Genomic DNA, 13017 nt, shown 5'->3' on the forward strand with positions numbered 1-13017 from the left:
TCAGTCATACACACTTGACTTTAGAAAATCCCCTCCTGTGCATTACAGGGAAAGTAATGCAGCTGCAGTGATGTGTGGTTACCATGTCATTCTATGTCTCATTCTCTAAGTATCATAGCAATTGCTGTGTGTGAACAGTCTAGGATGTGCTCTGAAATACAGATGTTTCTGAAGGTGGAGGTGTGGACAATCAAAAGTGAGATCATTTTTTTTTATTGTGAAAACTATGGCATGCTGAGGCCAGCTGAGTTCCAAAATGCGGTTTGTTTTCAATTAAAAAAAAAATATTCCCAAGACCAGATTGATCACTCAACTTGTGACTAAGTACACAAGCAAAAGGACAAGAAATATTACCATATCGATCATCTTGAGGGCTGCTATGAGTGAGAAATAAACAATTGTGACTTTACAAAAACACACTGTTTCAGAATCAGAGAGAGAGAGAGACAGAGACAGAGACAGAGACAGAGACAGAGAGAGAGACAGAGAGGTGACTGGGAAACCTCTCTGCCCTTAGGGAGTGAGAAGTAAAGTCAGAGAAAACCATGTATTTTTATTTCTCTACTCTAGAGTTCCTGTGCTCAGTTATGACTGAGCTCCCCCTGCTGGTCCTGAGCTCCTCTGCAGGGAGGTTTGTGTCAGGGTTCCTCCTGAAGTCCCCTTACTGTGTCTCCTGCACAATAGTAAGTGGCTGTGTCCTCGGTGGTCACGGAGTTCAGCTGCAGGAAGAACTGGTTTTTGGATGTTTCTCTAGTAATGGAAATGGGGCTCTTCAGGGATGGGTTGTAGACAGTTTCCCCACTGTGAGTTATGTACCCCATCCAGTCTAGGTTCTTCCCTGGGGACTGCCTCATCCAGATCCAGTAGTAACCACTGGTAATGGAGTAACCAGTGACAGAGCAGGTGAGGAAGAGTGACTGAGAGGGTTTCACCAGGCCAGGTCCTGACTCCTGAAGCTGCATCTGGGACAGGAATCCTTCAAACAAGAGGGTCAGTTCTGTCAATCACATGTTGTCACAACCCCTCATTGGCACATATATGAAATGGTAACACTCACCAGGTAGGGATGTCACCAGGTACAAAATATCCGATATTCTCATCTTCTGGGATACAACTCCTTTTCTTCAGAGGTCAGCCTCCTGTAGAGAGATGTGAGCTCCCACAGACCTGGAGGGGATTTAACTTAGAGCTAGGTGATTCATTTGCATGTAGGGAGCCAGCCTTGTCCTTATGAGGAGGGTGGATATTGACTCCCTTCGATTATTACAACACAATCATCACAGACTTTGGCTTCCTCTTCTGTGAGTCTGTAATAAGAAAGCATGAGGATTACAGGGATCATAGGAAACACATCTTGGCATGACCCCTCCTCCTCTTCTTAGTCCAACCTCCACACCTACATTCCTCTGCTCCTGTATTTTTAAGGTCTCAAGTCAGTGCCAACCTTCTTTTCATACTTGGGTTCCTGAGTTCTTGCTTTCTGATTAGTAAGCCCACATTGCTTCTGATTTTCTTCCCTTCTCTCACCCATGAGATATGTTTGCATCTTTTCTAAAACTTGGTACACTGCCACGTTTTTGTTGCACAGGATCCACCCCTGCCTCTTGGTCCATCCTTTCTGTGAAATGTAGAAAAAGCACAAACTGAGAGAACCAGCTAGACCATCAACATCCCATGCCATCTCTCTCGAGGACCTCATTCATTTTTCACACACTGTCCTGGCTCACAGCTCACCCAAGGTAAACATGTGACAATATCATGGTAGCAATCGTTTGACAGACCAAATACATGGGCTAAAGATAAAAACCCTGAGGATATTTGTCCTCAGACCTCTGCACACAGCAAGGCTCCTCTTAGACTTTGTAACAACTATCTGGATTTGTCCACAATATGAGTTCTTCCCTCATTTCTCAGCTCCTTAGTACTTTTAGCTGATGTCCGGTATAATGCTCTTCCAGGTGACTCCAGGTTTCAGTTCTGCTCTTGGGCAATTCATTTCTCACAGGAACCTACAGAACGAGAACAGGGAGTTTGTAGACTGTTTCACATAAAGTGACATAACAGTTCCATTGCCAGAATAGGGATCATCAGTGTTTTCATCATCAATTAGAAATCTTAAAACACAAATTTGTCAGAAAAAAAAAATGGGTTATTCTCTGTGTTTGTGGAAGCTGGCTAACAAGTTCAGTGAAACAACTTTGATAACTCTAACAAGTTCAAGTAGAAGAGGAATTTTAGGATTACTATTGCTGTACTGAAACACCATGACCAAAGAGCAAGTTGGAAAGGGAAGGATTTATTTGGCTTATACATCCACATCACAGTTCATCATTAAGGGAAGTAAGAACAGGAACACAGGCAGGGCAGGAAATTGGAGGCAGGAGCAGATGTAGAGGCCAAGAAGGAGTACTGCTTACTGTCTTGATTCAACTATCTAGTGTCTGGGATTCATTCAGGAGATCTGAACTGCTCCAAAGGACTTGGGTCACTTCTCTGACTATACACTCTGCAACATACACACAACTTTTCTTCTAGGTTCCAACTGAAAAAGTTTGTCAAAATAATTGGGTAAAATGTATCAAAGGTCATGTTTGTCTTTTTCAGATATAATTTACTTAAGTATAAACAGCAAAAATAAAGTATAATGAAGGTATTTTATATAATGAAAACTCACACCAAAAGAGATTTTAGTATCCATACTGATTTCAATTAAAGTTAACAACATCAAAGAAAACCATTATCAAACAACTCAGATTACTCCATAGGATATAAAAATCTGCAAGCCCAAAGAATAAAACTTCTCATAGTGGTTCTTACATAGGAAATGCTCTAACCTCTGTGAGTGTTGAAAAGCATATTCACTGCAGTGTGTATAGGTGGCAGACAGCCAGGCAGAGATCTCTTAGAAAGCCTTCGATTAGAATACGGCCACAAACATTGGTGTGGCTAGGTATACAACTCTCAGCTAATGCAGTAGAACACTAGGGTAGTAAGCTGACCATGTATACAGAGAGCAGGGCTGGGTATTGGCCAGGAGACAGAATTTGGCATGGACCTGGTAACTTTCAAAAAGCCTGGAGTATAAAAAAGACAGAAATACAACCTTTATATACGTACTATGCACCATGTGCATTTACTGAGATGGGAACACAGGGGAAACTTGGAGAGTTTGTGTGAAAAGGTGTTTCTCTTACATGTCTGCAAACATAAAATGATTCAAAGTAATCTTTTGTAGAAGTCTAAATCCAACAATAAGATCATGAGATCCTGTGAAGTAGATATCTGATGAAGTTATTGGAAACAAAGTTAGGTATACTTACATTGGTAGATGTTATGCAATGACAATTTGGATTTAAAGCCTACTCAACAAAAAGGGAATCATGCCTGGTACTGGAAATGTAGTCAACTACTCAGGGTTACATAAATCTTAGTTCTCTGAGGAGAGTCTAAACTGCAACTTTACTGAATAGCATAATCTCTTACTCCATTCTAAATATTTATCCTTTTCCACAGAGCTAGTTGATGCTGTCTCCACTCATTAAGGAAACTTTGGTTTGCAACATAAATTAAGTTAAAGTATAAGAAGCAATAAATTTTAAGCATAGCAGGGGTCTATGAAGGAGGGTTTGTAGGAAGAAAGAGAAAATGATGAAATTATATTATAAACTTTAGAAATAAAAAAATATTTTAAAAATTATAATGGAAACTAAACTTTTGTTTGTTTATTTTATAAGATAGGCATAGTTATAATACAAACTGCTTGGGATATAGCTCAGTAGGCAAAGTGATTTCCTAGCATGTATAAAACTCTGGAATCATTTTCTCACAGCAGAAATAGCCCCTGTGATAGTATATTCCTATGATCTCAAAAATCAGGGGGGTGCACAATAGTCTGAAGTCAAAGACAATCCTTCTCCTTATAGCAACATTGAGGTAAGCCTAGGATTTCTGTTGTGGTGATCCTCTACATATAATAAAAATATAACTCTAGAGAAAATTGTACAATGAATATTACAAGAAGAGATTTCCACACACAGGAAACCAGACTTCAGGTTTCCTCTGCACCTGCTGCACAGGCTGTCTTTTCAGTGTGTACTCCACAGCACTCAAAAGACTTGGCATCTTGTTCAACCCTTAGCATCTAAGAAGGCATTGACACTGCATTCACCAAAATACTTCCTTTGGATCATCTGTTATGCCTCCTCTCTGCCTTCCTTCCTCTTTCCCAGTCATGAACACTCCATGGTCATGTGTAATTATTGTAGTTTACAGTAAATTAGAAATGTTAAGAAAATATAAAAGTATTAAATTTAGTGTGCATGACAATTGCCTTGCAGTGCATTTCACAACCTGGATGTGAGCTTCTCCCTCATTCCTTGTGATGAGCTGAAGCCCCAGATACTCTGAGTCTGAGAGAATCCAAACTCTCATATTGCTTATATCAGAAAAATTTTAGAGGAATAAAAATCCAACACTAATGGTTGATAATATACACACAATATACTATTTCATATATAGATGAGGTTTTTAAGCAAAACTTGAGGAAATCATGGTATTCATAGAAAAATTGAAAAAATTATACATCATCAAGTTTTGTGATGTAAGGCAGTGTCACAACATGTATCATGAATTTTGTCTTGTATGGCATACTTTTGAAAAAGAAGACATAGATATACACATGAGACTATTTGGATGTATTAGGAGAAGAAAATCAGATAAGAGATAACAGATAAGAAAGGATGATATAGAAGCACTCATGATTTCAAAGTACAGTAAATACACAATACTGGAAATGTTACAGTTAAGTCTCAAACTTTGCTTGATTAAGGTATGCTAATGAAAGTGAAACATATGTTACAATATTTTTCAGTTAAACTATGACAAATACATCCATAGGTATCAAACACGGCCCATAATAGAAACCCCATATGCACATATTCATCACAGCTCTGCTCACTATGTATTAGTTGTAAAGCCTAGCATGCTATCAGTAACTGATGGATGGTGAAAGAAAATGTGATCAATATGCATGATCAAATTTTTATACCAAAAGTAGATTAAGATCTTTACAGTTCTACAAAAGTATTTAATTGGTTATCTACATATTAAGGAAAATAACCCAGCTTCTAAAAGACAATACTGCAGTATAATCACATGCATCAGACTAAGCAAGAACTAGAATATGGCATTTAAGTGGAGTCTATTAGGAATACCAACAGGGAAAATGGCAAGGAAAGGGAGATTTCAAAGGTAATGAAAGAGAATATGTGACCAAAGTAAGTTACACATGTATGAAAGTATCAAAAGAAATTCACCGATTTGTAAGAATGATATATGACTTTATAAGAAGAAAACTATAGCATCATAATTTATGAATTTGAATGCAAAATCCTCTAAAACATCCTAAGAAATTCCCTATATTGTCCCTTCAAACATGTAATTCACCACAGTCAACAGAGTAATCCCAAAGTTGTAGAAATGATTAAACATGGACATCAATAAATGTGATACAGTAACATACACAAAATAAAAGTTGATGCCATTTTATAATGATTATAAAATACACAATTGAAAGAATTTAATAATACTCATAAAATTGGAACACATTAGAATAGAAGAAAATGTAGCAACTTTAACTGAGGCAGGAAAGTTTCCTCAGTAGGTAAAATTGCTTCCTGTGCAAGTGTGAGGTCCTGAATTTATTTGCTAGGACCTGTGTAAAGATAGAGTGGTGGTGTGTATCTGTATCCTCGGTGCTTCTTTAGGAAATAGGAGATGAAACAGCAAATACCCAGAAGCCCATGGGTCAGCTACAACATGGTACCCTACCTCAAAGAAGGTAGAAAGTCCTCTGACCACAACATGTGCTCTGTGGCACAATTTTGCCCACCCTCACGTGGACACAGACACACATGCAAATACCATACACACTCAAACACACAAAGATTAATGTAACTTAAAATAAAATGACCACAAGCTACAAAACAACAACATAATGAAAAGGTATAACTATATTTCTTCAATCTGGAGCAACGTAATTGTCCTCCTTCAAACCAATTTACTCCAGATAGTCCTTGATACTAGTCAGAGCATCAGTCACAAAAGGAAGTAAAAGTCATCCAAATTAGAAAACTGAAACCAATTTACCCTTCAGATGACATGAATTTATATCCTGAAAACAAAGTCTCCATAAAATTAGAACCAATAAACACTAATAATGATGGCAAGATAGACCATAGCTATATTTCTATAAATCAATATTAGCTGTATTAAAAGTAATCTAGAAAGGAAAAATGAACAAACAATATGTCACTTCACCTCTCACTCTCAAACTGCTGGTCTCCTCTGTATTAGCTATCACACACACACACATTTATGAATAAATATATACATACAACCTGCTAAGTTATTTCACTGTTGCATATACATGTTCTCAGAGCTGAACAATTAGTATTGGCAATCTGAAAATATTTACCCAGCACAAATATCATTATGAGACTATAAACAAATATTCAGGTAACTCAGTCACAAGAAAAGAAAAATTCAATTAAATATTCAAACATAGTAGATAAGGAATTTTTGTAATTGTGTATGTTCAAGATATGCAAACAACTTTCATTTTTTGAATCATTATTGAAATGAAAATTAAATACACACAGGAATGTCCATTATACATGTGAGGATAACATTTCAGAAACAGGAGATAACAAGTGTTAATGACTATGCCCAGATTGGACATTTTGTTAGTTTGCATGTAAATGAGAATAGTCAAACTGGTATGCACTCTTCAACAAACAAAATGCACCATCACCATAAATTCTCCCAATCAACTATCAGGCTATGTATAAGAGACAGTAACAGGAGTCAATGAAATGTCTATACCACCAAGTGCAACCACTACAGGTTTATTCTAAGGGGCAGAAATAAGAAATGCCCCTCATTCTGAGGTTGAGAGTGCTTTGTGGGGTGTGGGAACTAATCAGTTAAAGAGAGGTATTGCTTATGAATATCATCAGAATAAGTTATAGATGTATAAAATGATCAAAGATACAATAAAAATAATTAGGAAGGAAATCATCAGAGTGTTTGTGGAAAAAGGAATGGACAAGGAAAGAATGGACACAGAGAATTTATGAAAATGCTGTTATGTGGTCCTGAGATGAGGAAAATGCTGTCCTGTGAGCAAAAAATGTGTCACAAAATGGTGGAACTGAACATGGTGAGTACTTCATCCACAGAATATTTTGATTGTTCAGCTTTATACCCACATTAATCACATCTTTTTCATTTTCCAAGATTCTATGATGAGACAGACTAAAGAACCAAGGAAACTGGTACCACCCATTTCCTAACAACCTTCCCCAAGTCCCCACAGAGCTACAGTCTGGGGCTCATCTGAGTGCAAGGTAAGTGTGTCAGGTCTGGGATGAGATGAGAACTCTTGGTATTCACACATGCAATTGTTAAAAATGAATTAAGAGATTTTTCTCTTACTGTGCTCTGTGTTAGAACAAAGGTAAGAAGTTTCTCTAGCTGAACAAAACATAACTGGAGATATGATGATGAAATTTAAAGACTAAGTAACTGAGTCAGGTAGAAGTACAAATGCACAGTTCTCAGGGAAAGCAGAAGGATTGGAGACTGTTAGGGGGCATGAGTCACTGAGTGTGGCCTCACCTCCCCGTGGTTCCCCTTTACCAAAACCTTCCTAATTGGAATACCACTGAGGCTTTGCCCTGAATCCCATGAAGGAGAAACATCGCTAATACTGTGGACCTTCTTAAACATTTGATCCTGGTAACCTCAGTGGAGTCATTTTTACTCCCAGTGGTGATTTAAGGCAGTCAGTTCATGTTCGACAGTGGTGTATATATTTTATATTATGGCAAACAGAACCCTGTTTTCACAGTTTCACAGAACATAAATGTACAGAGCATTCCGAGAAATCATTAGTTGGAGTGACAACTGAGTTCCAAGAAACCAGCACTCTATTATGTCTGCACCTGTTCCCACAATGTCCCTGGTTCCATGTGTGCTGTGCGCCCCCTGTTGGTTCTTAGCACTCCAACAGGGAGCTTTCTGAATGGGTTCACACTGAGGATCATTCACTGTGTCTTGCACAGTAATAAATGGCAGTGTCTTCAGCTCTTAAACTGCTCATTTGCAGGTAGAGGCTGCTTTTGGAATCATCTCTTGAGATGGTGAATCTGCCTTTCACAGACTCCGCATAGTATGTTGCATAATTATTAGCTTTGTTTCCAATTTCAGCAACCCACTCCAGCCCCTTCCCTGGAGACTGGCGGAACCAACTCATGAAATAGCTACTGAAAGTAAATCCAGAGGCTGCACAAGAGAGTTTCAAGGAACTTCCAGGCTGCGCCAAGCCTCCCCCAGACTCCACCAGCTGCACCTCACACTGGACACCTGCAAACACAGAGAATCCCCTCATCAGTTAACTGCCACACATGTCCACTGTCCCTCTCACTCATGTCCACTCACACACTGAGTATCTTTTCTTATCTATAAGTTACCTTTTAAAAGGGCAACAAGGAAAACCAAACTCAGTCTCAACTCCATGTTAGATGTTCTGGGCTCAGTAATGATCACAGAATGAGAGGACCTGTGAATCCAGATCTGGGTGCCTCTGTCAGAGCTGTAGGGTCAGGGCTGGTTTTCATGAGCAGAGGTGAACATTATTTGCATGTCTTCCTGCTATATCATGAAGTCAGGGGTAGGAGCCTTAGAGGAGATGCAATAAAGGCCAAAGTCAATTTATAGCATCACGTATTGTCATTTTCACCGTCACTAATGGAACACAGCTCAGTTGATAAGAGTACTGTTTTGCATGCCGAAAGTGTTCATGTGTTCATCCTCAGCACTGAATGATAGACAAGAGATGGGAGCAGGAGAATCACAGGTTTGAGTTCTGATTGGGCTACATGAGTTGTGTCTGAAAAAGAAAAAGAGAAGAAAGGAAGGAAGGAGGGAAGGAAGGAAAGAAGGAGGGAAGGAAGGAGAAAAGGAAGGAAGGAAGTCAAAAGAAGGAATGAAGTGGGTGGCAATGCCTTAGCCATATGTGTGTTGTTAGGACCAAGGGCCTCTTCCATCCTTGTCAAGAGGAGTGCTAACCTTCTCTCCTTTCTTTCTTTTTTTGGAAAGAGATATCTTGATAGAGAGAGACATTCTGGGGTAAGGGAGATACCTGGTGCTAGGGAAATTCCCAGGAACCCACAAAGATGACTCCAGATTAGACTACTAGCAATAATGCTGAGGGGGCGTGAACTGGCCTACCCTGGCAATTGGTGAATACCCTAACTATCATCATAGAGCCTTCATCCAGTAACTGATGGAAGCAGATGCAAAGATATACAACCAAGCACCAGGCCAAGCTGTGGGAGAATTTCTCTGCTTTCAACCCTCTCCATAAGCAAGACAGTTGTGTAGATTGGTCTGTTTAAGGGCCCCCTGGCAGTGGGAATAGGATCTATCCCTGGTGCATGAACTGGCTTTTTGGAGCCAATAGTCCTACCTTGCACAGCCTTGATGCAGGGGAGGGGCTTGGGCCTGCTTCAACTGAATGTACCAGGCTTTGCTAATTCTCCATGGGAAGCCATACCTTTATTGTTCTTTGTACATGTAAACTCCTCTGATGTCTTAGCAGAACTTATACAATAAATTAATAGAAAATTCAAAGAAGAAAAACTAAAATATGACAATTTAAGCAATGTTATATAAGGTTATGTCTATAGTGAAATAATACATAAAACTGAATTACAAAATGTGGATGAAGCAGTAACAGCTCAGTACAGCAGGCAAAAAAAAAATTGATTCTCGAAAAATAAAAGAACTATAATATAGATATAACTACTATCTGAGTTTATTCTTTGGTCAATAATTAAGACACACTGAAGACTTATGTTTACCATTTAGATCCTCCAGGACTGACCTACCCAATCCAACATGCAGGCCTTCTCCTGCCCATCCCAAAGGCACTCCCAGGTCTTCTGTCACTTCCCTAAGACACCAGGTAGGCTCATTTCTTTCCCTGCCACATTCTTCTGCTCTCCAGATCCTCAAGGAGTTGTCTTTCTCTCCCGAGGAGCTAGGTCTGCTCTTACAGAGAAGTACAGCATGGCCTTTAGAGACTCCCCTCCCAGCACCACTAGGGAGTCCAGCCCCTTCTTCCCTACAGCCTGCTCTCTTCCTGGGACATCCCTCCCCTTCACATCATGTTGTCTTTGCTCTTTCCCACATCTCAAGTGGCCGTGCTTCTCTCCACTGCTGAGTAGACATGGCTATTTCTTACCCAATAGGCCTCCTCCTCCTCAGGGTTCTTGCATCCAAGTGCTGCCCAACTGCCTGACATTACAGAATCTTTCATCGCCATTCCTCCTTTAGCAGAACAGTAGTCTACCTAGTCTCAGGTTCTTGGCCAACTGAGCTGTGCTGGGAATGGATCCAATCTTAGTCAGTCAGTCAGAATTACAACCAGATATTGGTTGGTTGCTCTGACAAAAGATACTGTGCATGCTACCAAAGGAGAAATGTAAACAGCAACCCAACTACAATCCCTTTGACCTACAATGGTGACCTGTCTGCAAGACACAAATATATTTTCTAACTGTGTTAGAAAACTTATCCTTATACGCTCATATAAAAGCTTCCACTCCCTCCTCAAAGAAGCTTTTGTTTTTTAATTGCAGATGGAGATTATTACAGAGATCCCTATCAGGTAAACATGCAGAGAACAAGTGACCCTGGGATGCCCAAATACTGTTGCTACATCTTCAATGCAAACCCTTCACCTAAGGCTCAGTGAAAATCCTGGAAGAGGGGACAGGAAGATTGTAAGATCTACAGGACTAGGATGTCACTGTGAGATGGTATCTTCTAAACAGGACAGAGATGCTGTAACCATGAAATCTTGACAATATTGTTGAATAAACTAGATGTCCACAATATAGGGGTAACTTCTCAGTTCCCCACCCTTCAATAAAGAGCTTTAGATAATCAATGACTGCTGAGAGAGGGAGAGCCTGTTTCCTCCAAGAACAAGCTCCCTAATAGGTAATTCAATCCCAATGGTCAGCTCTAAACACATGTACATATACATGACATTAACTGGGCTCAAATGCTTCACACACAGAGAAAAGCATACACACATGTAAAAGTATTAGTTAAATGTGAAGAAGTAATGAACTTGAGATGGAGTGAGGGATGGCTACAAGTGTGGATATTGATGGGTACAGTACTCAGGTTAAAAAAAATCTCAGAAAAAAAGCCATTTTAATTAAATTTTTTACAAATCAGCAAGGTAATCTCAGCTCAGACCTGATGCTATGGTGAGTGGTCTGGGTTCAGTGTTCATCACTGAATGAGAAGACTTGGGGATCCAGCGCTGGGCTCCTCTGCAGGAGCTGCAGGGTCAGGGATGGGCTGTTTTTCAAGAGCACAGGGAGGCCTTGTATGCATTCCCTGCTATTCTATTATGAACTCTGCATTGGGCGGATTAAATATGTGAATGCCTAGAGTAGATGAAGGAGACAAAATAAGTAATAGGAAAAGAATTAAAGAATTATCGATTATGCATTTGTGATATAATTCAAAGTCCCATCTTAACATGTTTTTTAACATAATCACCCCATACCTTATGTGCTCCACAGAGAACATCATAATCCAATGTTGATAATTTTAGACAGAGTAACAAAGCTTATGAATGTTGAATCCAGATATTAAACTGAAGAAATTGGTTTCATAGATGTAGCTTAGTGCTGATTCATGAAAAAACAACAGGTGTGTGATACCCAGTGTTGAAAAATAAAGCTGCACAAATTCTATAGACTGTATTTCTGTGTAAATAATGTTTTAAATTTTTGAACTGTTGTGTTTATATTTATTGTTTATCTGCTGTGGGCTGTTTCATGTAGCCCTCCTGTAATAAAGGACCCATGCCTGTAAATACCCAAAGACAGAGAGAATTCTAGACACTGTATTCTAGGGCCCTGCTTTCATGTCGTTCCATCCCTCCATTCCTGCCTCTTCCCCAGGACACGTCACTCTATACTGATTTGGGGTGAGACTCAGAATGAAGAGCCATGTCACAGGCTCCCATGAGAAAATATTATTAGGTCTGAGTTTTTAATTGAGGAATTCTTTCTTTTATGAGATAAACTGTCTTCAGGGTGATTTGAGAGGGTCTTCAAATTGTGTCGTTTCTGTTTCTTCAGGATTCCCAGGAGAGTAGCATAGATTTGAGGAACTAACTGCAGTGATCTCTGTCAAATCTTGTATCCTTCAAGGGAAGGGTTCTAGCTGACATATGATAAGGTCTCCTGGAAGTGGAGATGAGGCTGAACAGGGAGAAGTTTTGTTTTCTGACTCCACAATAATTTCATTTCCCAACAGTGTATCCCGTTTTCTGAATCGTGGAAAATCCAGTGCCAGTAGGTATCAGCTTGTAGTAGAATAGTCAGAGACAGCTCAGGTGAAGACGGTCCCTGTGATGGGTTTAGCAGGCCAGGTCCAAATGCCTTGACAGTCACCACACTGAAAACTAATCAAGGACCCATGGGTGACAGACAGGAATCCTGACTTTGGGAAGCTGAAATAGAAAGAAAAGCACACCTGTCTCTGTCCTAGTTGCTCAGCCTCCTATGAGCAGAGAATTGTACACTTCCCTCTACCAAGAATGCATTTCCCCATCATGAGAATAGAATAATATTTGAGTTTTGAGACTTCTGTAGTTACAGACAGAGATTCCAGAGCTCAGGTTCTCCTGAGTCCTCCACGAGGTCTGCTAGAAATGTTTTCATAAACTCACATAGAGTGTAAATCTGTGATTCGATATCATTTGCTCTATGATACATAAAATATGCTATTTAATATGAAATAATGCCTCTGATATTCAGATTTTACCAAATTAAAATTTGAAATGTATATTTTTTATACCAAAAAATATTGTTATTGCTTAAAACAAACAAGAAAATGAAATTTATGTTCTTCCTTGAATCCCCCAGT

General features: G+C 39.4%; 1 pseudogene and 1 gene segment (V, D, J or C); both read right to left on the bottom strand.

Annotated features, from left to right (window-relative positions):
• Positions 1-8101: 8101 nt before the first annotated feature.
• Positions 8102-8577, bottom strand: LOC128110549 (immunoglobulin heavy variable 3-23-like). The segment is given in 2 exon segments: positions 8102-8424; positions 8532-8577. Coding segments are annotated over 2 exon segments (369 nt in total).
• A 438-nt stretch (positions 8578-9015) lies between these two features.
• On the bottom strand, positions 9016-9151 carry LOC128111367 (uncharacterized; annotated as a pseudogene).
• Positions 9152-13017: the final 3866 nt, after the last annotated feature.

The sequence above is a fragment of the Peromyscus californicus genome, unplaced genomic scaffold, assembly GCF_007827085.1.
Source record: "Peromyscus californicus insignis strain IS unplaced genomic scaffold, ASM782708v3 Scaffold_15__1_contigs__length_86483966, whole genome shotgun sequence".
Classification (NCBI taxonomy): domain Eukaryota; kingdom Metazoa; phylum Chordata; class Mammalia; order Rodentia; family Cricetidae; genus Peromyscus; species Peromyscus californicus.